The 26,314-nt window shown below is 38.1% G+C and overlaps 1 protein-coding gene across 2 annotated transcripts; it reads left to right on the top strand.

The window, feature by feature from the left end:
* Positions 1 to 1,166: 1,166 nt before the first annotated feature.
* Positions 1,167 to 19,250, top strand: ralba (v-ral simian leukemia viral oncogene homolog Ba (ras related)). 2 transcript variants are annotated; one of them, XM_062431609.1, is made up of 5 exons: positions 1,167 to 1,271; positions 15,280 to 15,465; positions 16,452 to 16,660; positions 17,114 to 17,291; positions 17,531 to 19,250. In XM_062431609.1, exons 2-5 carry the CDS (start codon positions 15,352 to 15,354, stop codon positions 17,651 to 17,653), a joined length of 624 nt encoding a protein of 207 aa, XP_062287593.1. In that variant the 5' UTR covers positions 1,167 to 1,271; positions 15,280 to 15,351; the 3' UTR covers positions 17,654 to 19,250. The 2 variants fall into 2 exon arrangements, with proteins under 2 accessions (XP_062287593.1, XP_062287592.1); XM_062431608.1 differs by lacking the exon at positions 1,167 to 1,271 and adding an exon at positions 13,802 to 13,905.
* Positions 19,251 to 26,314: the final 7,064 nt, after the last annotated feature.

Genomic DNA, 26,314 nt, shown 5'->3' on the forward strand with positions numbered 1-26,314 from the left:
GAAGATGTATTATTATTGCATTGAATCAGTTTCTCTTACTTTTGTTTTGTACTTACTCCTTGTGCAAAGATGTATTAAAGTATATTTAAAAACTCAAGGTACAGTGTATACTTTTTTAAATGCCCTTGGTACTCCATACCTATTGAATCCACCAAAGGTTGGATAAAACAGCCAACATCTCACTTTAGCGCAAGTCACCAGCAGATAGCATATGATAAATGATCGACATTGCTGTACCGCCATACAGTTTAATATCAACCTCATAGTATTTTTTGTCTTTTTTCACATTCACTATTAGTAGTGAGAGTCAAAATCAATTAAGTTTTTGTCTTCAGATCCACAGGAGGTTTGTGTCTTTCCTGAATTCTCCATAAGTCTTGCTTAAATAAGCATTTGACAAGTGTATCGCCCCAGTATTCACCCGCCAAGGCCTCAGAGCCTCCGCCTGCGTCAATAAATAATATTGGGGGGGTTTATATATTTAATCAGAGGTTTGAGCGAATAATGTTTCATAGTGATTTATTATTGTATTGCTTTTCTTATTATTAACTAGTTTTTAGAGCTTTAAATAAAGGCAAGGCAAGGCAGCTTTATTTATATAGTGCATTTCATACCCTGGGGCAACTCAATGTGCTTTACATAAAAACAAACATTTAACAGTAAGAATTGGAAACAAAAAACATAAAAACATACAATTTGAAAAATAAAAATAAAACCCAATAATAGTAAAAACATGGAAACATTCAAACATACAATTAAAAACAAAAACACCCCACTAATAATACAAAAAAATTTAAAAAAAAAAAGTACAGAAAAATAGAAAGCTGAAAGTAGACTAGAATGGAGCATTAAATATATGTTTGCAGCATAAAAAAATGATTTGCTTTAAAATCATTAAAAGGACATACGGTGCAAATGAAAGATTAATTAATAAAGAGTCCAATTCTAAAAGGGAAAGGTGCAATATTAGGTAATGTTTTAGCAGGGTTAGGGTTATATGAATTTTTTTTTTTTAATGGCAGAAAGAATAATATAAAAAAATGAATCAAATATTCTGCAGCTTTATTTTCAGAGTAATAACAACGACGTCAGGCCGATAGATGACATCACATCCTGTCATCTGTAGTCGTCACATCCAGGAAGGTGGGGCTTTTGTTGCCGGAGCTGTTTGCATGTTGGAGAGCCAATCCAGTCACTACGCTATGCTCTATGAATGCAGTCATCAAAGATAGCATCAACCGAGTGGGGCAGAAACACAAATCCTGCTTTTGGTAAGGCTTCATAAAACATTTCTCATTCCTTTATATATATATATTTTTTTTTTTTTTTAACGGAAATTGCATAACTTGATTCATTGTTAGCACGTCTACTTTTGATGGGAGAGAAAGAAAAGTATCACCACACCTGTTTTTTTAAGAAAAGGAAGGACGAATAGACCCAGAGAGAGGGGTGGTTTTAAAAAAAGGTTACATGGGTGCCAAATAAACTCTTTTAATTCGTGTCAGAGTTAATCAACTAAATATAGCTTGGTGTAGTAGTTTAGGTGTCATTCACGCCTGTGTTAAATGGATATATATGTAACATAAAGCTAACATTAGACGTCATATTAATAGCTAGTAACTTATCCTCAGGTTAGCTACGGTCATTGTTGTTGGACATTTGCATTAATTTCCGTCATTTTTACTCCCCTAATATGATGATATGTGTTTTATATAAATGTGACCAAGCGTTTAGCAATAAGTTAGTCGTGCAACCAAAGTCCAATTTTTATGAGGTTTTGTGTGTTGGTCAGCTAGGCTAGCGTTATTGTTGCAAGGGTTAGTGCTACTTTACGTGTTTGTCAGATGTCACGTAGGCGTTTTAGTTTGAGGCTTAACTAGTTAATGTTATAAGCTTATAGTTTAACAGCTGTCTTTTTTTGTATTATTATGCCGTCGAGAATTACCCGTTTAACGTTAGCTGTGTTTGGTGAAAAGTTTCCTCCCCCTGAGGAACTGACACACCCAGACTGGCTCATGGTTTCTTCAGCTAACATGGGTGTAATCCTGTAACTGTCAAAAGGACCAGTTCATTCACTTTAATAACAATGTAGGGAAACACCTGAATTGGCATGCATTAGTTAATTATGTCAAGTCTAAGGCAGATCTAGTAAATGTGATCACAGAGTTAAAGGGGATCTAATATGCTTTCCCTTATTTTCTGTCACAATTATGTTGTGTTGCAATGTTGGATGTTCATATAAGAGGGGCCAAAGTGTCAGATAACAAGGTAAACATATAATGTAATAATAATAATGTAATAATAACTTTATTTATATAGCACCTTTTTAAGAAAACATAGTTTAAAAAGTGCTTTGACAGACAAAGCAAAGGCAGTACAATACAAAGCAAAGACATACAGCATAGAGAGCAGTAACAAGGCAAACAGTAACAAGGTGAAAGTAAGAAGACAATGAAATACAGTAAGGAGATACAGAGAAAATATAATATTAGAAATAAAAGACAGTAACAATAAACAAATGGCATCACATGGAAGCAAGTCTGTAGAGTTTAGTTTTAAGAAGTGATTTTAGAAGTTGTTGTTGATTTTTGCGAGCCTTATTTCCTCAGGCAGGTTGTTCCTAAGCTGAGGGGTCCTGATTGGCGAAAGCACAGCCCCTCACCTTGTAGATTTCAGCCTCAACTTTGGAAAAGCTAGAAGGGCCCAACCTGAGGATCTAAGATTGCGCGTTGGCTCATACGGGGTCAAGGAGCTAGATCCAGACGTGCTTTAAGTGATCAGTGAAATCTTAAAATCAATTCCAAAATGAACAGAGAGACAGTGGAGAAAAGTGAGGATTGGGGTGATGTGATGCTGCCTGTTAAAACCAGTAAGCTGCATATGTAGAAGTTTACCATGTGAGCAAAAAGCATTGGCCTCAGACTTGCTCTGAACCCTCGGTTTCTGATGTTTTTTTCTATTTTCAGCCCAGTCGACATCAGCTCGTGACAGATTTCTTGTTATGATCCTCTGCTCCATGCGACTTCACTGCTCTGCTAACATTAGGGTGTTTTTTTCCCCCCATTGTTTTATGGTTAGTCACTCTGAGCCATGAGATGAGTCAAACTGGCACACTGCAAGGGTTTTTCCATTATACAGCAGTGCAAAGTAAATTAAGTTGTTTACCTGTTTGAGATGTTCTGGTGGTCTACAGCTTTTCATCAAACATCATCACTGTGGCTGTTTTTGCTTGTACTTTTCTTCGCTGAATTATTTCTAAGTGATACGCTGAGCCAGCAACTACAAATATGTCCATGTCTTGTTGTGTCGGCCGGTTTTTAGCACCACCCTTTATTTAGTAATTCAAAATGTTTTAATATGAGGCAGGAAAGCTGGAAATGTTCGGTTTGCATTAGCGGTAACTTTACACAATTCTGATATTGCCCCTCAGCAGGAAAATATTGTACTTTCTAGTTACTTTTCAGAGGAAGATTTGACATAATGGATATTATAACAAGGTTTCAAAATACAACACATTATTAAATATTAAACCAGTGGTTTCCAACCTTTTTTCGTCTTGACATCTTACAAAAAGCAGTGTGTAATCGGGCTCACATTTCAGATGTCTATGAGTTGTTAACAGCTCCACCAAATAGTGTTTTTTCCCTCTAAACTTCTCACATTGTCTCATTTCAATAAACGTTCAAATTATCCAATATTTGACCAAAAAATAAAAGATAAGAGAAAAAGTCAAAACATTTCAAATGTGTCATATTTTAAAATCGTAAACATCCAACAATCTTATTGGCCGAAACTATTACTGGAACAGTTTTGTTTTGTTTCAGTGGAAAAGGAGTCAGGACAGAGGCTGACAGCTGATATATGACGATTTGTTGTTTAACTGTATATAAAGTAGCTCAAACTAGCTCTACCTCCAGCAGCTACAACAGTAACATGCTGCTCTAACACTGATGCTTCAGTATTAATAATCTTATGATGTTAGAGGGACCAAACCACTACTTTTACTTTAATACTTTTAAGTACATTTTGCCACTAATACTTATCTACTTTTACTTAGTAAAGGATCTCAATACTTATTCCACCGCTGGCCAAAATACTAAAAGGTCAAAGTAGTAATCAATTATAAAGCATGTCAGGGCAGAGTGAGAATGTTAATGAGTGGTGGATAGCAAACGTTGTCTGTGTTTAGCGCTGAGTGTTTGTTTATTGTTGCTGTATATAGCAGTTAGGTGTAACGTTGACTCTTATCAGGCTTTTCTTTGTTTGCAGACAGATAGAGGAGAGGATACTGTGAGCAAAGCTATGCCTACTTTTTTTGTTGTGTCAGGGGAAAAAGACAAATATAATTCATCATTCAGATTCATGTGTCTCAAGAGTGAACAAACAATATATTTACTTGCCACTTTTTAAAAATGTTTGTAAAGAAATACAGGGTTTTGTGATTCAGATATACATTAGGGGTATGCTCCACTCCTGATTCGTGCATTTACCTATTCATGAAGTGCAGTGAAAGATTAATTGATTATTCACTTGGTGCTTTTTGACTTTTACCTGAGAGCCTTACATGACATGCTTTAAGCAATATTATCCTTAACTAAATCTAGTTTGTTGAAGACTGATTTAATTTGTGTTTACAAATTTGGCAAAGTGCAATCACTTGCTTAACAGAAACAAATTCAAGTGAATATACCAAATAAAGGGTTGGAAAATCTGTATTTTTTTAGGGGCTTCAACTAACAATTCTTTTTATTATAAATTATTATAAGGGACGCCACGTTGAGGAAATGTTCACACCAGTTAATAAACTCACAACTATACCAGTGTTACCACTTACACCGAACAACATACACATCATAGCTATTTAGTCTAAGGATAGAAACTGCTTCTCCAACATTCAGAGGGTCTTTCTCAATAACAATACAAACTGATGCATGTTATTATACATTGATCATTAGGGGTGCCCCATAGTAGTTTTATTGACCCCAGACTTTTAACAAGTGTCACCAAGATCCAAGATACCTACTTACTTTAATGAAATAACAAGTGTAGCCTATGACATTTGGCACACCTTGTTTTTTCATGAGCTGCATGATCCAAATACTGAAGGTCCTGGTTCAAAACTATTAAGTTTATCAGCTTAGTTTTGATATAAATCACAGTTTAACTGGGAGAATGTGACTCCCGAAATTGGTGTGATCAGCTAAGAAGTGTGATAAGCTCAGAAGATGTATCACTCTGTTGGATCATGCTCAGCACCTTTTCACAGCCACAGTTTTATTGTGATTTGTGTTTTTCTGAATTCATAACTGTGTGGCACACAGTTATGAATTGGTTATAAGCCATGAAGTAAAATAGAAGATCCTGAAGTTGATGATTATTGTGTGTGAAGCCAAAACAACTAGATCAGTGACAATAGCTGCCGTTCAGAAAGTCTCACACCATTACAAAATCTCATCTTCTGTGCCCCGAGCTGAAGTTTTGTTGTATGTTTAAACCATCTGAGATAACAAAACTCAACCAGTCAGCAAGTGTCTCTGAGTATCACCGTTAACGCGTCTGGAATGACATGCAGTCAAACCCCTCGTAAACAACTCGTGAGCACAGTGCTGATTGCAGCATAATCGCAGCTCGTTCAGAGAAATCAAATCTCAAGAATGGGTTGGCAGTCTTGTAGGGCACCAAACAGCATATCCTCTGTTCTCGAAAGTGAATACAGTTTGTTTTGATTGGCATTTATTGATGTTTATGATATTTTTCTATGGCTGCTCTGGTCAAGTATTCAGTAAAAGCTCTGGGAGCTTTGCCCACATCTGGAAAAAAAAGCTTTTCAGAAAGGAAAAGAATGAAACAGCAGTCAAATCATCACAGAAAGTGAAATCACTCCAGTGAATGTAGTTGCTTAATTCACAAAAAATGCAACAACCCGGGAAAGTTCTGGCAAAGATAAAAGTTTACTGAGTAGTTGTAAACTTAAAGCAGTCAATGAATGATGCTCAACCGGCCCTGCATTCCTCCTCTCACTTTATCAAGACTGTCCAGGAAGTTTTTATCTATCACTGTAGCTCCAAACATGTCAACTTTCTCACCTTTAGTGCTTTTTTCTTCTTCTTAATGATAAGATACTTCCTTCCTATTATTACAACACATCAGTATATTACAAAGCTTCATTTCCCCTAATGTTGGACCTAACTTGATTGGCTGAAAAAAAAAAAAAGGTCATTTTTTTCATCTTTGTAATGAGGTTTCCCAAATGATCCAGTTTCTCGGTGTGTAATAGAATGAGATAGAGAAAACCATCTGCCAATGATGTTGGCAGTACAGTGTTTTTACAAGGCTTGGAAAGTGAATGAGTGAGTGAGTATCTGCGGGAGATTGTGATGTAGATAAGAGCATACCAAGCTGTCATCAATTGTCTGTTTTCTGTCAGCAAGGATGAAGAGAGGTTTGTAAAGTAAGTGAACGTATTATTTACATTATGATCCATGCTTGAGGCATTAGAAATGAGTTCCCCATGTTGCAGAGTGTGTAGCAGGAAGCTGCCATTAAGCGAGGCCTATACTGTAATATCATCACGTACACTTTAAATCACTTCTCTCTGTGTCCATTTTCGCCTTTGCTCATCCAGCGTAAAAAGGACAACCTGGCTGTAATGTACACGATATAGCACACATTTACTTCTGCTTTTTATTCGGGGGGGGGTAGAGAAAAATAATAAAATATGAAAATGGGTTGAATGAAATCATGTGGCCTTTTTGTAGAGTGGAAATCAAATCTCCATTCCAATGTTTTTTCCTCATATTTTTTTCCACATAAAAGGAAAGGACATACTGCTACAGGTTTAGCATTGCACTCCTTAAAAGCATCTAAGTCAATGCAGCAGAACAATTTTCTTCCTGGTGCCTACATTACCCACAATTCAACTCAACCTAAGGACAGTTCAGTCACAGATTTGTGTAATATTATGCTAATAGCGGTTAATGTAGCCTCCAGCTGCTATCTTCAAGCAGAGATGAGGAAGGGGGCTGCAGAGGTCTTGTAACCTCACTTCTTTCTAACTCCACTCTTCAGATTTATTTAGTTTTTTTCCATTCTCAAACATTCTTCAGTCGCAACCAACAACGCCTCAAGTAAAATCACTTGAGGCATTTTATCAGACTTCACACAGCTCCCTCTGGAGCCACAAAAGGATTTATACAACAATTTCTGTTTCTTTTTTTCTTCCCACATGTAGTTCTCCCCAAGATGTATAAACTAACTTTGATATGAGTTCCTCTTAAAAATATCCCCTCCAGGTTTGTTTTAAGACATATTAAAATACTGTGTGATTATTGTTATTTCCACAAAATAGTTCAGGTACTTTTATTACAAATTCTTAAAATGTTATTAAAAGATGTTTCCTACTTCACTGAAAGTCCCTTCTCCTGTATTTGTGCACTGGAGGTTTTAAGTTTCCACATCACTCTTGTGTAAGTTGTATACCGGACCACAACTGGACCACAACTGGACCACAATTGGCTTCCAAACTAGTTGTGATACAACCTAAATGATTCAATATAAAAACAAAAAAATCCCCTCAGATTTTAGGTGAGCACATAGAAACTTTCCCCTCAGACTGCACACACACATTGTTCTGCTCAGTAAATGTCAAACATAAAAGTGAAGTAATCATAAGAAAAACACTTTTTGTGTGTGTGTGAGTGTAGAGGAACATTTTTTCCCCCTCCCAAAGGCAGCCAGCGTTACACACTGGCATACAAAAGATGCAGTTTCTGTGTCGGGCAGTTATGACGACACGGAAGAGAAATTGTGATGACAAGCAAGAGGAAGAAGTTATGCAAATGATTGTTTTCAGAACATCGTGATGAATCAGTTCCCCTTAACCCACTGCTGGCATATCCAGTGTGTCCAGTAGACTGCACGGACTGACCGTCGATAGGGAATAAAACACCTGTAGCAAGTTGAGGAAAGGCACCATAATCTTCTTATTTACAGTTTATCCATCTAATGTACAATATGTTTAATAGTGTTGAAGTAGTGCCGACAATCAATAAGTGGAATTCAACACTGTTCCTCAAAACCTTTGTCATGGCTCAGCTAGCAGGTCTAAACCCCTTTCAATCAAGGTGTGGCCCAGCAACTAGTGCAGCAGCAAACTACTACTACTACTTCTTACTAATAACAATAATAATATTAATAATAATGATAATACTAGTAATAATAACTTTATTTGTATAGCACGCGTTATACAAGAAATGCAGCTCGAAGTGCTTTACAATAAAATAAATTATATACACCAAGTGCTTCACATAAAAAAGGAGCATAAAGCAAAGAAAAATGCAGAAAAAGAAACATTAATGTAATATAAGATGGAAAATAAACATGTTAATTTAAAATAGTACATAGTAAAAGTAGCTAAAAAAAAATAGAGCAAATACAATATAAAAAACTAAAGTAAAATAATAATAAAGTAACTAAAGTAGCTAATAAATTGAAAATATTATCATTTTAAAAATGTTTAGCAAGCTGTCTTCCCTGATATTTGAAGGTACTGTTTTCATAGTTTTTGGGCATAATCAACAACATCTGCATCCCTGGTTTTCCTCCAGTTGTTGCTTTGAAAACTACACTGCTGCTTTCAAACTACAACTAGCTGCCAAATTTTTAATAGTTCCCAGTGTTTGTATTTTTCCTTCTTTCCTGTCTTTTTTTTCTTCTTCTTCTCTGTTTTCAACTTGCACAGTCAGCATACTGTATCAGCTCTTGTCCTCTGAATGGTATTCAGATGATGAAACAAGTTTTGAGGCACAGCATTTTGAGTGCTTCTTTCAAGTGTGGTTTGTGGTTATTTCCATTGTGAAATTAAGTTTAAAAAAAAATGCTTGGAACGCATAAAAATCCGTCTCAAAGCAGTACAGTTTGGAAAATTGTAACCACTAACATGCTACGTAAGGTTGATCTGTGTCAGTAAGATGGTAACATGAAATTTTGTTGAGCCTTTACGAACTGAAATCCAGTAATTTGATACAAGGTGCACGATTTTGGCGCTGACACAGTGATTTGAGATCATTTCGTAGATCTCATAGGTTTCTGCTCCACTCATCTTTCCACTGACACACAATTTCACTCTGAATACACTCTGCGGCTCCTCCAGAAAAAGGCCATCATCTCGTCGGCATGGGGCATCGAGAGGAATTGTCTCAGCTCATGAATACATTGTCGTGACTCCATTTATGTACGTAAGTTTGGAGACTCAGGCGGGCCGTTTCCACAAAACAATTTTACTCCCCCTGCTGCTCTTATTAGTCCAGTGTCTGTGCGGAGCCATACAGTATGCTTTGTGGTGAGGCTGGGGTTTTGTTTTTTTATTTAAAAAAAAGGCACAAAAACTGCAAGGTTTACACGCACAAAAATATGGCCTCATGCCCTCATAAATGCATCTGAGCTGTGAGGGAGATAGAGGGAGGACATTTAGGTAGTTTTTATTCCTTGGTGCTGTCACGGTTTACAACTTCCCTACTTGTAAACTGTGATAAAACCAAATAATCCTAGCATGGTGTGTAGCTAATATGTAACTGAGCCTGTTGTGTCTCCTGTTAGCCAAATAAAGGAGGGGGGGAAAAAATCATAACTAGTAGAGAGGTGGGGGACGTTTAGCAGGAACAAATAGATTTGCAAGTGAATGCATGCAAAGATCTGAACTCCTCTCTCTTTTTTTTTCTTTTGCACCCTGAATCAGTCCAGAGGAATGCTTGGATAATGAGAAAGACATGAGCGTTTGGATAAGATCATCCGAGTCAGCTGAAGGGAGGTTAGAAAGGATATTGTGAGTTATAAGCTAAACCTAAAAAAAAAAAAAAAAGCTTACAAATCACAATGCCATTGCGCAATAATAACATATTTACTCCATACAGAGTACAATGGCGATGCTTTGCCTGATTCATTGCTCTGTCACTTAATGGGATAAGTGAAGATTTGCACTACGTTTGCACCTTTTTGATGATGATCTCCATGTGAATAAAACACACACTCAGGATGGGGATGCATTTGAAAAAGTGTCCCTCTCAGTGTTGTTGAAGTAGTAAGGGCAGTAACACAGAGAGGATTTAGTTCCCTGTTGCCCCGTTTTTTTTGTGTCAAAGGCTCCTCTGTGTACTTCCCCTGGCCGAGGGTTGTTAGTATGCATCGTGGGGTGCTTTTTTGAAAATGTCTTCCTTGCTGCTGTATACTGCCTTTTTTTTTTTATAAGTAGGCCAAATCCTTTCCTGATCTGCACTGACAGTGATAGTGGCCATTATATACGCTACATCTCGACTAGACACATTTCTGCCATGCCTCCTTTTTATATTTTACTTTTTTTATTTTTATGATTTATTGGTTACTCTGTAGTAAAGAAACCCTAAAATCCTGACCTGTGTGTGTGTGTGTGTGTGTGTGTGTGTGTGTGTGTGTGTGTGTGTGTGAGTTAGTTTGAGTACTAATTACTGATTTATTTTATTCTTTCACAAGCACCGTCTTTCTTTTTTTTACTTATGATACCATAAGGATTGTTTTTAATTTCATTGTACATGTATAATGACAATAAAGACTATTTTATTCTTTTCTATTCTTTTCTAGATATTTAGCTGTGTAAAATACATTGGCTCACTTCCCCCTCTAGATTTACCGAAGTACTTAAGAAGAACATTTTTAGTCTACAGAGTGGTAGAAGTTGGATGAGTTTTGATTTGCAGCTGGTGCATTAGTAAAGACAGTCAAGCCTTTTTTCTTTCTTTTTTTTTGGCAGCAGAATTATCAAGAGAGGATCTGTTTAGATGTAAAAGAATTAACAGGATGAATTTCATGTAAAGTTTCTCCCCTGAAATGACATCACACATCCTGTAATTGCTTGTGGATATTTACATGAAGTCAGTCTAACGCCCAGCTAGTGTTTCTAGTAAACCACACCCTCACCAAGGCCACCACAGAGTCTTACAGTTGACTCACTTGACCACCACAGAATGATGATGATGATGATGATGATGATGATGATGATGATGATGATGATGATGATGATGATGATGATGATGATGATGATGAGAGAAACAGCCACACGGTGCTAATCTCGGAGGGCTGTTAATTGGGCTAAAAAAAAAAATCCCCGGCTGCTTTTTCCATCGGATGAGAAGAGGAAATCCCCCTCACACCCTTGTGACCTTGGGAATGCAGAGAGAGAGAGGGAGGGAGAGCTTGAGAGAGAGGGAAGTAGAGGGAGGTAGAGTCACCAGGTTCTCTGCAAGAATGGCACACACATATCTTGAATTCACGCACATTAATTCACATGTTCAGCTTCCCTCAGAGAAAGAGGGTTCAGCGACAGATCACAGCTAAAGAAAAAGTGGGATAAAAGGAGGGATAGTGGCTATTTTAGTCATTATAATCAGCTGCTTGAGTGATTCAATAATCAATTTAATAATAGTTATGGACATAGCTGATTTTGACTGGTGCCTAATCAATCAAAACCCTCCTAGATAAGAGCATGTGTGATTGGAGGTCATGTGCTACTTTAGGGAAATGGATTATTAACAGTCGATTTTTATATAAGGCCTGGTAGCTCCAACATTGGTTGTGTAGCTGAAGTCTTTTATTAGTATCTGTGTGAATTTTGGCAAATCTCGGTGCATCCCTGCCAAAGTGTTACGAGGACCGGGGAGGGAGCACCGGCCCATTCTCCTCCAAAGGGAGTCTTGATGAATTCCTGCAGCCCTCACAGCACTGGTGTCATCTATATTTCAGGAGCTTAGCAACCAGAGTGGTCTGTTAACTATACCACCCCCTCCTCCTTCTCCATAACCTCCACATCCCCTTAAAAAATAAAAAATGGACCAGCACCATGCAGACTCCAGCTCAATATCTGGGTCAAACCTAAATATTAATTCCTCTTTTGCCATTTCCCCTTCATTACATGCAACTTGTAGGGAGCAGCAGCTGGTGGAAATATGGTAAGACCTATGGTAAGAACTTTTGAACTTCCTCAGGAAAGTCTGCACTAAGCACTTTGTTGTGCTGAGTGTACTTTTTGTTTTGTTTTAGCCCTTCGTTTGTTTACCGTGATGTCTTTATTTATAGCATTGGAAGGCTATGTGCGTACATGCGCACAGGGAAGTGGGTTAGATTTGAATAATTGAAATAGTGACCCCCCCCACCCCCTCCCCTATGCATAAGTGCTGAGTTTGGCATAGGTTCTTACGGAAGGTGTGTGTGTGTTTTTGCTTGTGTGTGTGTGTGTGTATCCTTCCTATAAGCCCTTTCACTGGGCTGGTTAGCAATAACAAAGGCAGGAAAAGCACAGGTCAGGCACCACTTCCTGGTCAGTGAGAGTGGATCCATGTTGCTACATCCTCCAAAGCTATCATAATATAGATGGCACACTGGCGTTAAAGGTCTATTTGATGCAACCCCCCCATGATGATTTTTAGACATATGTGACACATGTCATATCTTGTTGCAGCAAATGCACAATTTTATATTCACTTTTGCACATTGTCTGTCCTGTTTTTCACACCTGCAGTTTGTCGTGCAGTCGTTGAAACGACACGTACACACATGTGTGAAAGTTGTCGCTCTATTGAAGCTGCTATTTTCACTTTCGCTGATGTCAACATACTGGGCTTTCCTCCTCTCCTCATCTCCTGCCCTTTTTATATTGTGTACCTTCTTCACTGTGAGATTAGAGAAATGAAATATGACTTAGCATCACTAAAATGTAATTATCTGATCTCAGAGGAAGATTAATGATGAGAAAACACAACATATTATTTCTTCTTATTAGCGTGGCCACAGTGCACTAACCATTTGAGGCTGAGCATCTTATTTGATTTAGCCTGTCAGATACTCCCTTTGTGAACTGTGCGATCAGCTAAGTAGGAAAACCAGATCAGCCGTTGTAGTTACTTTGATTTTACAGCGTAGTTTCCAGGCAAAGAAAATTATTTTTCCTGAGTGACGCATCATTTCATACGTGTTCCGGTGATCCAATGCAAGAGGATAATTTCGGTTTGGGTATAAATAATATAAGTAGTATAATATAGTATAAATATTCTCATGAGAAAGTTTTTGTTTAACAGCCACAGTTAGAGGAATCAGTAAACAATGCAGGAACTTGAAAATATACATGAAAATATTCAGTATTTTACATCAGATTTGTGGATTCAGAAGTAATTTTCACATTTACTATAGCAATCTCTATTGTATGTTCCATTGGTATTATGATTTCTCTACGTTTATAATGATAAATGTGATGTCAAACATGAAAATCACCACATATTTTTCTCTGCCATCAACAGGAATGTTTACTCTCTTCAGCCTTGTCTAGTTAAATGTCAGCGTACGCTTGTCTCACTGTATACACTGAAGTGAAATGTTTACTCTGAGGGAGGAGCAGGTCATGAATAAAGCTATGAATAAACTCAGTGTTTCCATTAGTTTGACGTCTTAAGAGGAGGGAAGATTTCTTGTCTCTGTTGCTGGAGATAAAGTGATACGGGGGGGGAAAGGTTAAAGCAAAGTAAAGGTTGGTTCCCATGATGTGACAACAATTGTATTGAGTCTTCTGACAAAAATGCTTCTGACATGAGTTTTTATCAGATGTCAGCTGACAGATGCTCAGCTGTGTTTTGAACTGTGTTACAGTGGTAGTGAGGTGAGAAAATGGATGGGTGTTACCGCAGCGATGGGTGCTAACACCAAAAATGATGACTTCTGTATTTTGCTAAAGGGTAAACTGATGAGACCTGAATGTTGTTCGTATGAAACGGACAGGAGACAGCGAGGAAGTCCACAGGAAGTGATTTGCATGGACTTCTGCTGCATTAAGAAAGCACAGGACACTGACTGGTGGATCTTCCAGAGACAGCCTCAGTGGGCTGAGTTGAGTCCTGTATTACTGAAGCATCTGGCTTTTGTCACATGATACCCCTGCATATTTCTGTAGTTATAACCAGGTTACTAAAGTGCATGATGTGTGTTTTCCTCCCGTGTGTTTTTCCACCCTTTGTGTGTGCAGTACAGACTCAGAGCTGCTAGTCCTGCTGTAGTGTCTTATTCTTGTTAAACAATCAATACCAAGTTGATAAACTGATGATGTGCATTGCATGTACCCTGAATTTAAGTTAATTAAGTGATTAGTTGATTAGTAAAGATATAATTAACACAATTACTTTTGTAGTCTGAGTTGAAATATATCTTGGGGATAGATGGCTGCTAATGTATGACCCTTTGCACATCTGAAACTCTTGATACAGCCAATCAATCAATCAGACTTTATTTGTATAGCACTTTTCATACATAGTAATGTAACACAAAGTGCTTTATATAGTAACAAAAACAAAAGCAAACAAATAAAAAATATATAAATAATGACTCAATAAAAACAGGATCTGAGAAAACACTCATAAGTCTGATGGATCAGCAATGAGGAAACACCAGAAGTAGGATACCTGAATAAAATAAAAACAATAAAACATTAATAAAATATAATAAATGAATAAATGGATTAAAGGGGGTAAAACCAGAAATGTGACGAAGAAAATAAAATAATAAAACAACTAAGAGGAAATGTGTTGAAGTAAAACCAAACATAAAATGTGGGTTACGAAGAGGAAAACAATCAGGAGATAGAAGTAGAAAGAAAAAAAAGGATAGTAGTGAAACAGGCTTAAAACATAGTCATAATCATTTTCTGTCTATCTAAAGGCTGTTGAAGACATGCCAGGAAGGGATTTACAGCACCGTCTATTTCCTCTCTGCTGGAAGTTGTGTCTGACAGAGATAGAGGATCTGGAAGTCAAGCAAAGGCAATTGACTCTGAACTTTGACCCTCTGAGGGTACGGCCTGTAGAGTCCATATACATGGCCAAAGACGTCTCCCTTCCTTTTTAACGAGGTTAGCTCATGATGCCCTATTTTAATGCATTCCTAAATGCCTCTTGGAGTGGAGAATGATAGCGTCATTACCTCTGATCAGCTGCAATGACCTTTTGATGGCGAACTTTATAAAGTTCTGGGATTCATGAGTTGGCAATTTGGCACTTTAATGGGAAGGGTGGGGGTTAGGATTCAAGATTTGTTGGAGCAAAGCCTAGCGCCTTGGCACAGTAAGTTACTGTCATAGGGAAAGCTGTTAAGTTACAACTCCCATCTGTCTGTGCAATTGTCCACCCACTCCCCCCCCACACACCCCTCTTAATTTATTGAGGTTATTTGCTGTATGCACTAATATGTTCCCACTTCTGTCGTTCACAGGTTGTGTCTGAGTGTTTGGGTGCAGAGAAGAATAAGTGTGAGTGTGTGTAAGTAACAAAGAAGAATCCAGTGATGGCTACCGGTAAAAGTAAAAACCAGAGCTCTCTGGCACTGCACAAGGTGATAATGGTGGGCAGTGGAGGTGTGGGGAAGTCGGCCCTCACCCTGCAGTTCATGTATGATGAGGTGAGTCAGCACACCACTATAAACGACTTCAAAACTGGTGTGGTATACCAGTCAGTCCCTTGAATCTCTTTGTCTAACCAGTTCACTTTTCTTTTTTTCTTTTTTTTTTCTTTTTCGATGTTGTTTGTACGTTTATTGCTGCTGTCTTTTTTTTTTTTTTTTTTAATTTTATTTTTATCAGGGAGAAACATACAAAGTCATTTCAGCGCCATTACACTCATACAGAGCAGAGCAAAAACATGTATTTGGACAATTGTGTTAACATATCAACCAAGCTATTACTCCCCCTTTCATTTTACAATGTTTTAAATAAGAACATTTGAACAAAAGAAGTCACATTTACTCATTTTTCCATCAAGATTAATAGACTGGTACTTCAAGCCTTGTAATAGAGGTATTTAAAGCAGTTCAGGTCTCCGTGGTCTCATATATCTGATCCACTTGGACCACCAACTCTTAAATTTCTCCGAATGCAATTTTAGAGCAAATGTCAGTCTCTCCATGATGTAGATTTGGTGAACAGTCCCTTGCCAGTCTTCCAGTGTCGGTGCGTTGGGTTGTAGCCATTTCCTTGTTATAGCTTTCTTTGCTCCAATCAATAATATCTTCATTAAATATTTGTCCGCTGTTGATTGGATATGTAATGCTGTGGAGTTCACTTTTCTATTGTATCTCCAGTGTCCTAATCTAGATATCCGTTGCTACTAAATCGGCACTTCCTCTAGTGGTTTAACATTTAAAGACTGCCTTCCAGTGGCTAAATAACAAACAGCATTTAATGTGAAGCAATCATAAGACATGGTTCAGAAAACAGAAGAGCTGCTGTTTGTTACTTGAAAGTAAGAACATGATCATAGGAAACAACTGTAGCTGTGCTCAATTTAGGATTTTATTACTACTCATGCTGTAGTGGTGCTTTATGCATTTAAATGTAAGAGTCCTTCATTCTTCAAAATCTCCAAAGAAATGAATCTTCTCCTTTTCAGTTTGTGGAGGATTATGAGCCCACCAAGGCAGACAGCTACAGGAAGAAAGTGGTTCTCGATGGGGAGGAGGTCCAGATCGACATCCTGGACACAGCCGGCCAGGAGGACTACGCTGCCATCAGGGACAACTATTTTCGCAGCGGGGAGGGCTTCCTGCTAGTCTTCTCCATCACAGAGCACGAGTCGTTCACTGCCACCGCTGAGTTCAGGTACTGAATCCTGTCTGTGTGTGGCACCTCAAACCTCTAAACTAGGCAGCTGTTGGAGGTTAGACTGCTGTTTAGATATCGGTCTTAATTACAAATCAGGTAGTAAGTGTTGACCGTTGCTGATATGCTTACGATTGTTTGATTACTTTCTTGTCTCCTGTTCCCTGTAGAGTCATTAATACCTGCAAATTGTTGCAAATTATACAAACGCAACAATTGAATGGCATTTTTGAAAGCAGGCGTACCCAAAAACAGGAAGTTATAACAAAGAAAGGATCAGAAATCATTATAAAGTACTTTAAATAGCATCAATTCTGCTCCAGCTAATTGGCTCATTACAATGGTTTATTCAGTTTATCGGGATGTCTGTAATTTCTATTTTTTATTTTATTCCACTAACTGTCGCTTAAAATACAAAATACCAAAAATACCTTATGTATGCTGTGTCTGCAGGGAGCAGATCCTGCGAGTGAAGGCAGAAGAAGACAAGATCCCTCTCCTGCTGGTTGGAAACAAGTCCGACCTCGAGGAGCGCCGGCAAGTGTCTGTGGACGAGGCTCGAGGGAAGGCTGAAGAGTGGGGCGTCCAGTATGTGGAGACGTCAGCTAAAACCAGAGCCAACGTCGACAAGGTGCATCTACACACATCATCCTCCTGTGACTCACTTAGTATACATGAAAACTTTGTAACAACAGCTTCTTGAATCTAAAGAATGGACTCAATGGGAATAATTTCCATATTTCTTTCTGCAATGTCTGTTCTGCCACTTATAACTGCTCCATTTTCCAGTATAGAATTTTTATTTTTAGTGTTGCTCCATTGGATTTGCATGCTACAGCTATTCATTTCCTCTTTTTTTTCTCTCTTCAGGTATTCTTTGACCTGATGCGTGATGTACGAGGTAAGAAAATGTCAGAAAACAAAGACAAAAATGGAAAAGGAAAGAACAAGAAGAACAAGAAGAGCTTCAGAGAGAGATGTTGTTTACTTTGAACTCTTCATGGACCTTAACAACCCAACAGTACAACTGCAAAGATGGGGAACAAAGCAGAGTGTCCTTGCCATTGTCATTCAAAAGAAATTTGACCATTTAAAAAAAAAAAAAAAAGAAAAGAGAAAAAAAAGAAGCTCATACTTTAGTGTCTAGAACAATTTCAACCACTTTTTTTTTTTGCCATTTTTAATCAATGAAATCTGACTTGCTGTTTCATTGGAAGATAACCACTGTTCTGACTGTGACTTGGACTGCAGTGCTTGATGGCTCAAAGAAAGCCAATGACCAAACTGCCACTGACACTAACTCTGCTGCTCAAGACATTCTCCACTGTTTAACTCAGCGATTATACTGCCTTTAACTTTGGTTCAGTGTGTTTTACACCAGAATTGTGGAGTCTTCGTCAAGTTAACAGTGCTCTTAATTTCTTTACTTTCTCTTATTCTTAACCTGCGTAATTATTAGTCTATCGTAGTATAGACCCCTGAGCTTATGTTAATCAACTTACAAGGAACTCTAATGCTGCTGTCTGTCATATTTGTAAACATTTATAAATGACACTTAATGTCGTGTCCGTTGAAGATGTTGGCTTCATTCATTAATCTGTCCAAACTCACATCTTCATGACAACAAAGCGTGTTCGAATGGCGACTGAAACTGGAAGTTTAAAATGTTTTCATTTCGGAGCCCTTGAGGCTTCTTTTATTCAAGAATTTGCTATTTTCTGACAATAGAGGAATCAGAAAGTGCAATCAGAGGACTTGTTGCCAAACAAGGTCATTTTCTTCCATTGTTATCTGGCCTTACATGATTAAAGCAATGATAAGATGTTTCACAGTTTTTCAGAAGGACTGCTTAGTGACAGTAATCAGAAAACCCCCAAATTTCTGGTGAGGGCTTCTTGTGACTATTTTAACATTTGTTAGATGTTTTGAAGTTGTGAGAAAAAGACTGTTATGCAGTTACTGTTGTTGTGTTTTTCTACATTAGTCAACTACAGTGACTGAAAGGAGAGAGAAGACTTGTTCTTTTTTCCTCTCTCTGCCATATTGATGTAATCTGGCCCTTCCCACCATTCTCACAGTGCTGTTTACTTTGTTTTATACGACAGATGAAGTTTGGAGTCTTTGCTGGTTCTGCACTGTTAGACAGGTGTTGACAATCCAGGAGGCCATCATCTTTTTCATCATTAATTATTCATCTTGACACTTCTGTTATCTTTGCTCTGTGATCTTTTGGAGAACATGCACTACATTGCCAGTACCTAAGAAGTGGAGATTTTTAAACAGTTTGTGCCAACAAAAAAAATCACAAAAAATCAAACTATGTTTGTGGATGTACAGTATGTATGTTAATCAGTGTGTGTGCCAGTTTACCAGGAAATTTGATGACTTTTCTGTGTCTGTGTGTGAATGAAGCTTTGACGAGGGCGCCAACTTCTTAACTGTTGTTTCATCAAGTGCTACGGTAAACAAGATGTTTCCACCATTCTGTAAACCATCCTTTTTAACATGTCCTCCCCTTTTCTTTTACTTCCTACTACTGTGAGTATGATTTTATCTCTCTGCAGTGAGATTGTTGCTGAATAAATGCTTTTTTTTCTTTGTAAATTCTTGATATTATTTTTTTCTCTCAAAACACAAAGTTTACATGCATAAAATATGACACGTTCACACTGACAACCCCCAGTTCTATTTGTATATCAGGACCAGAGAAACAGATGGTTTGTGTTTGGTTTAATTGACTTAGTGCTGCACATTGCCCTCCACTGGCAAGTGGGGGTAATAAAACAAAATGTTCTCACTGCTCACTGTATTGATACTATACAGTTATAATGGCATTAGCCTCTGTAGTAAAATGTTATGGTTGTCATGGCATGTTCCCTTTGGGGCATTCTGTGGCCCAATTTAGTCAAATAACCCAACAGTTACTCAGTTTGCACTGATCCTACCTCCGCCATCTAGAAAATAGTGTCAACGGCTTTTTTTTTCCTGAATTTGACAATGATATACTACCATCTTTTTTATTAACCTTACAGGCTTATCTTACATGTCAGGATGTGTATAACATCAACCAGTCATTGGTTCGCATTGCAGTAACCCTGAGGGTGGCCACGTCAGTGGAACTCATTTCACAACATGAAAACAGGGTTGACTACATCACCGGGCAAACACTGACAATACATCACTTTGAAAATACGCTTTCTGTGCAGGATACAGGGACATGTCTTCCCCTCGTGTTCTGTAAAAGGAAGGAAATGCCACCAACTGAAAGTGTGAGTGCATGTCCTCTATAGCCAAACATGAGAAAGCAGTTGATGTTTCACTGAGATATGATGATGCCTTAGAGCAATGGTGCTCAAAGTGGGGTCCTTGAGGTGTTTCCTGGGGGTCCCAGCAAAAAGGGGAATAATTTAATGTCACTTTAATGTCATCCATTAGTAACACAAAGACAGATGTATGAATGTTTTGGTCATGGGTTTCATGCACTTTCTGTAGTAAAACCTCTAAAAGCAAACATCTTACCTGATGGCGGACCCTTATCGAATGGGGGTCTGTGGTCTAATTTGTGTCAGTTTAGGGGTCCTTTACATGGAAAAGTTTGAGAACCACTGCCCTTAAAGATGCCTACATAAAAAGCCCTTTATATTCCTGGGTTGTTCCTATAGGGACTTACTGTGTTTGTCTAAACTGAAAAGTGGGTTTATAGTGACCTCATTCTGCTTTGATAGTTTTAAAAACTCCTGTTGGTATTGTTGATTTTCTGTGGTATTTCTATAATTTTCTGGGGACAAAGTTTTTTTTCCCAGCACTATTTTATCATTAATCCCTCTTTGGTGTCAACAGTCAAATATCCCTCATGTCCTCAAATCGATCTATTTGTTGGCCACGCCGCAGCTGCAGGCTGTTCATCTTAACAGCATCAGAGATAAGACTGTTACTTCTCGGGTCTTTTGCAGAGAATTGTATATTTAAAAGTATTGATCAGACAGGCCGACACCAGGTGAATACTTAAATTCAGTGTTCGCCCTTAAAAGGGAGGACGCCAAGAGAATTATTATGTGGATTTAAACCTGTAAAATTAATGAAAGCCACTGTTCCACATTTACGGCACGTCTCACGAAAACACACTAATCCCTCCAATTTATATCACCAGTGACAACTACCAGGGTCCCAAAGCCTGTGGCAGCTTTTCCACCAGAGAAGCTAAACATGTCACAGCTCTGATAAGCACATTTACCTGCCTGACACTCACCTCTGGATTTCCACCTTTCCCTTGCACCCCTAAGTAGGCAGATTAGGTGGTCCGTTAAACCCGCAGGAAGGCACTTATTTAGAAATATATGAAAGGGCAAAGTGAGCCAGGCTAATGACCGATGCAGTGTCACCAGTGCACTCTCGGGTCTTTTATCATTCTGCGGAGAGGGCCCCCGTCCTCTGAGTAACCCTCATTATATCTGAGCTAATGTTGGGGATGAGGATGTTCAAGTGATAAAGCACCATCACGGCCCTTCATTATACAGAAAGAGAAACAGACTCGGTGGAATTGTGCTCGACCTATAAGATAAATGCAATGGACAAAGAATAACTCCTATTTTAGCGACTGTGCCATATCCTGCTGTCTGAATGGTGCGTCTCAAAGGGGAGATTTGTTCACTCTTTGGCCATCGGATGGCAGTCTTGGTATTCTGCAGGCCCGCTCCTTTGTTTGCTGCATTCTGCCATCACGAGTACTCTCACTCTGTTTTCCACTGCCAGGTTTTGTTCAGTGGTGACTATTGACTGACTGAATGAGACTGAATCAATATTTATCAACCTTTGTTAAACACAATTAGATCATGAAGAATTAATATTTTATGCGTGTGTTTATCTATAAATTATCATTGTCACATCATCAGCAATAACATTAGTTAAAGCTTTGTATTTTATTTGCATAAATCAAGAACTTTTCTGTCAGTCTTACAAAGTTAACTTAATAATCTGCTGTACAGGCAATTAAAAAACATCCACGACTTAAGAGAGAAGAGAAAGAAAACAAGAATATCAAATTTGACCATATTGGCATTCTTGAATTTATTCCAGCCACTTCAGTACTATGCAGTGTATTTCCACTGTTATCACTGTCAGCAGAAGAGAGCAAACCTGCCTGGACGGCCATGAACCAACAGCCAACGCTTTGTGTACCTGCACAACGAGGCGGCAAAAGTATCAACAGCTTCACACCACAGCAAAAATGACTGTCAGTGGAAGAAAGAAAAAGGCCTTTTTGAACTGTCTTGTATTTTCGCCGCCACTCCTGCCATTTAAGATGAGAGTTGTGCTTCCTCAGCCAATCCTTGAGGCAGACATTGTTTTCATATGTCCTCCAGACCCTGTGTGTGTGTGTGTGTGTGTGTGTGTCTGCACCAGTGTATGCTTCTACTCTACATAAGATCCACTGGGGTTAAATTACTGTGTAAAGATAGAGTTCAATGCTGGGCTCCATTAATAATGTTGGAGCCCCTTCATGCAAGAAATGTTTAATGAATTAGATATAAAGTGTTTATAAACAAATCACGTTATTTGATTTGTATAAAAATGATACATGTCATGATATTGACACTAAAGATATTTCATATTAATTTACTGATTTGTAGTTTTCTGTTTTTTTATTTTGTACATTTTAAAATTTTCATATTTAGTTTAATTATTTTAACCTGCGGTTATGTTAGTGCTAGTATTTCTTATTTGTGTAACTTTTTATAATACTTTTACATATATTATTTACATAGTTTTGTACACTTTCTGTGTTAAAGCATCTTTTAGAGTGCTGGTTCCCAACCTGGTGGCCTCAACCCCCACTAGGAGTCGCCAAGGTTTCACAGGGGGGTCGCCAACCCCTCTTTGTTGGAAAAAAAAGTAGTGTCGAAATTTAATATATCTCCGTGCCAAAACGTTCATAAAAGATATGCAAGGGGGGGACCCAAACGATTTCCAAAATTGTTATAAAAACTCATTATAAAACTTTCAGTAGTACATTTCTAATCTCAGTAAATTTGCAGTAGTTACCTTTTATCACTTAGTCCAGAGCCTCCAGTTGTTCCTGGGGTTCTTACACAGTGTCAGATTTACTTTATTTTGTAGGCATATGCTACCCAGTTACAAATCCCATAACTATGAATGTATTTAATGAATTTATAGGTCCCCCCTCGTAATCTCAGATGTAGTCTGTCCCAAAGCCTTCACTCTCTGCTAAGGTAGTGAGGCACGCCAGCTAAATAGACTAGTCTTGCATTACAAAAGTATGTAGTTAACACAACTAAAGAGCTAATGGAAAAATGTCCAAGTGTCCGGGATTGAGTGGGTCATTTGCAGTGAGATAATGGCAAAATGAAAGTATGAAACCCTGCCAGCTGAAGCGGAGACTGTTGGGGGGGAAAGGTCTGGAGCCACGGTTTTACAGCCTGGCCATCTATTTGTCAAGACCTTATATAGGATAACTGACAGACTTTGTCTGTAAAACAGTGCAGAGTGTCCCAGTACATCAGTTAATATTGCTGTGTCATTTCACATTTGGTTTGTCCTCATGGACATCTTGAACTGTGTAAGACAACAGATCGACAAGTCAGTTCTTGACTCATGAGTTCTTCAGATACAAAGATTTGATCTCTGTCATTATTTATTAAGATATAACTGATGAAGGACCCTGTATGACCCAGGCCACTGAATGAGATAAGATAATTCAAGTTGTCAGTTGCTTTTTTTTTTGAATGAATAGAAATTAAATGAAAGAAGTTAACAATGTTAGAATCCACACCTGTGATCTCATTACACTTAATTGATTAAACCCAGAAATAGAAAACCAAGCGATGTTATCAAGACATAAAATGTGGAGCTGCTACATAAACAAACAACTATTTGTGTCGACTTGCAGATCTTATTCCTGCATAACACACTGGAAGTTTTTGAAGAGTAGAAGAGCAGAGAAAGAGACAAGCAGTATACACAAATTAGCCCTGTCCTGTAATCAGTAACACAGAGGACACAAACTCATTAGAATGATCTGATGTAATGTCTTCACTGTGGCTTAACCCACATAGCTATTAGCACCACAATTTGATGTGAAAGTAAACAGTATGAATTAGAGTGTGTCGTGCAGTTCATCACGTGAACTCATCCGGTTGCAGCTGATGTATTGAGCGAAGCTAATCAGATCTCCAGCAGACGTGATCAGATCAGACCTGCATGTAGATGAGCAGTAACAACATGACAAATGGAAGATTGTCACCTTCTCAAACAACAACTTGACAGGAAAACTGAAACATTCCGGAAAGTAACATCAATTTAGCCTGCCAGGGAAGAGAAAATCAAGTAAGAAATGACAGCTGCAAAAATGACAATAAATGTGGCTCAGTCTACCTGCTCTATAATTTACAGAATTGAGCTAGGATGAACGGTTGTTGTTATGACCCGGCTCTTTAACCATAACAAAAAAAGAGATACACCGTCTGAACAGAAGATAATTTTATTAACCCTTAATATTTACAATGTGGTCAGTGCTGTGTGATTTGCATGAGTGGAGGATGTGTGTGTGAACATTGTATGGTGAAAACTGACAAATAAGGATAACTTGTAACAGCATTTTTAACCAATCCCAGGAGAGAGAGGCAGTGAATCAGAGAGAGAGACTGAACTGTGCTGCAGCCAGGACTTAAATAACCTGGGAAAACCCTGAAGTGCTCCCAATTGTGCTAACGATCACCCACAAGACAAAGCAGACAATCAGCTAACTTGCACAGCAAACCTAGCGAACTGATGACACCACAAGGGTCATCACACCCCCTTGAGACGGGGTCCCAACGGTATCACCGAAAAACTCAGCCAAGCAAAACCAACCAATTTACCAGAATAAAGAAAAACAATCATTTCCGACAAAGAAGTAAAAAAAAAAAAACTAAAATATAAACCCTTCACCTTACTCTGCCCGCTGCTCCTGCCACCCATCCTCAGCAATACTGGATCCGGAGAAGTAAATTAAGATAACAGAGGACAAAAAAACAAATAGGATGAAATGGTAAACTAAATCAAAACCCGAACAATAGACTATGGGACCCCAGTAACATTACAGTAAAATATGAGTACTTTACTGAGGCTTATTTTCAGAACATTTTTCCTTATTGAGTTGTACCAATGTGCAAGTGTCATAACAAATGGCATACTGGAGTCAGGTACGTGGTTCAGTGCAAATTTACTGAGAGTTGCACACATGGTTTGGACAATGATGGGAACAGCAGCCGTATATGGTACTATTACTGTCAACGCTCATGCCAAACTCCCTTATAGAAATACACAATTAAAAATAGGCCTTGTTTGTATGTGTAGGACAAGCAATATGAATGCTATTTTAAAAATAAAGTCACATTAGGAGCCACTGTCTAATTCAGCACCTATTTTGGTGGTAAACAAATGTATGGGTGGCTTATTTCAGTAAAAATGTGTTTTGATTGATCCTCTCCAAGCCTCTCACGTGGTGCTCCTGTGGTGTAGTGTTTGAAGTTAAACATTGTTCATTTGCATATTCAATGCTGGCTGAAAATCAACAGTTTACCTTTAACGCTGTTGACCTACAATGCTCTTTTTAAGTTTGATTGCAGGATATGAAGTGCACTTGTTTTCAGTTTTTAATTTTTCTAATTATGTGGTGCTGCAAGAATGGCAGAGTAAATATTAACATCTGATCCTCACCAGCATACATCACCTACAACAACATCCTGATATGAAGGCCTTCCCTTTCAAATGATTAACTCCTACAGCCATCAGGAATCTGGAGTCTCTAATTTGACTGTCAAAGTGTTATCACGCACAACAGATCCGCTGTGGTTAGCTTGATTAAATCTTACACAACTAGCACCAAGCTGTTGCAGAACAACAAAACAAATGGATGTGGTCTAGTAAACATGGATCTGGCTGGTTGTGACTTTGTATTCTACACAGTTTGAGTGTTGTAGATACTCAGAATACACTGGGAATATGTGGTTCCCTTAAAAAATATAAGATATAATTAATATAAATAAAATACATAATATCTAAGCTATATTCTGATAAAACATCTGCTTCTCAACATTTTAAGTAGGGTGGGGTGGTCTTCACTCCAAGGAAATTCTAAAAAATTAGTTTCTTAATAGATACATTGGGTCAAACCTCACATTCATACTCTAATGAAGGTCCTCTTCATTACTGATACTTTTAGCACATTACATAGTTTGGCACTTTATCAGTTTGTTATATCAATTTCTAGACATTACTGGTACAAATAAGACAAACTTGTGGGTTGAATATATTTCATTGAAATTGTTGTGTGCACTAATAATGTGTGTTTTGACAGACATGGTAGCCGTCTCTCAGCTGAACATAGATTGAAGGTTGTCCCTGTGAAGGAGTTGTGCTACTTTTGTTTCCTCAACATGAAATGATGTTTTCATTGCTGTATAACCTAAGATTCATGATTGAATGCATGTTTAACCTTCACTAGATTGTGCAATAATATAACAGTACAATGTTTGTGCTCAGGTCACTTACCTCTGTTGTGTGTCCTCTCCAGGGTGTTCGGGCTAAAAGAGTCCCCAGGTGTATCTGAACACCATTTTAAAGGTTCCTAGAGATACCATGTTATAATTAGAG

The sequence above is a fragment of the Scomber scombrus genome, chromosome 13 (genome assembly GCF_963691925.1).
Source record: "Scomber scombrus chromosome 13, fScoSco1.1, whole genome shotgun sequence".
NCBI classification, from domain to species: domain Eukaryota; kingdom Metazoa; phylum Chordata; class Actinopteri; order Scombriformes; family Scombridae; genus Scomber; species Scomber scombrus.

Excerpts from the sequence above, each read along its gene's own strand:
- ralba (XM_062431609.1), top strand. The coding sequence starts at position 15,352 with ATGGCTACCGGTAAAAGTAAAAACCAGAGCTCTCTGGCACTGCACAAG. Across the intron at positions 15,466-16,451 it reads TGCAGTTCATGTATGATGAG|TTTGTGGAGGATTATGAGCC; the intron begins GTGAGTCAGCAC and ends TCTCCTTTTCAG. Across the intron at positions 16,661-17,113 it reads ACTGCCACCGCTGAGTTCAG|GGAGCAGATCCTGCGAGTGA; the intron begins GTACTGAATCCT and ends CTGTGTCTGCAG.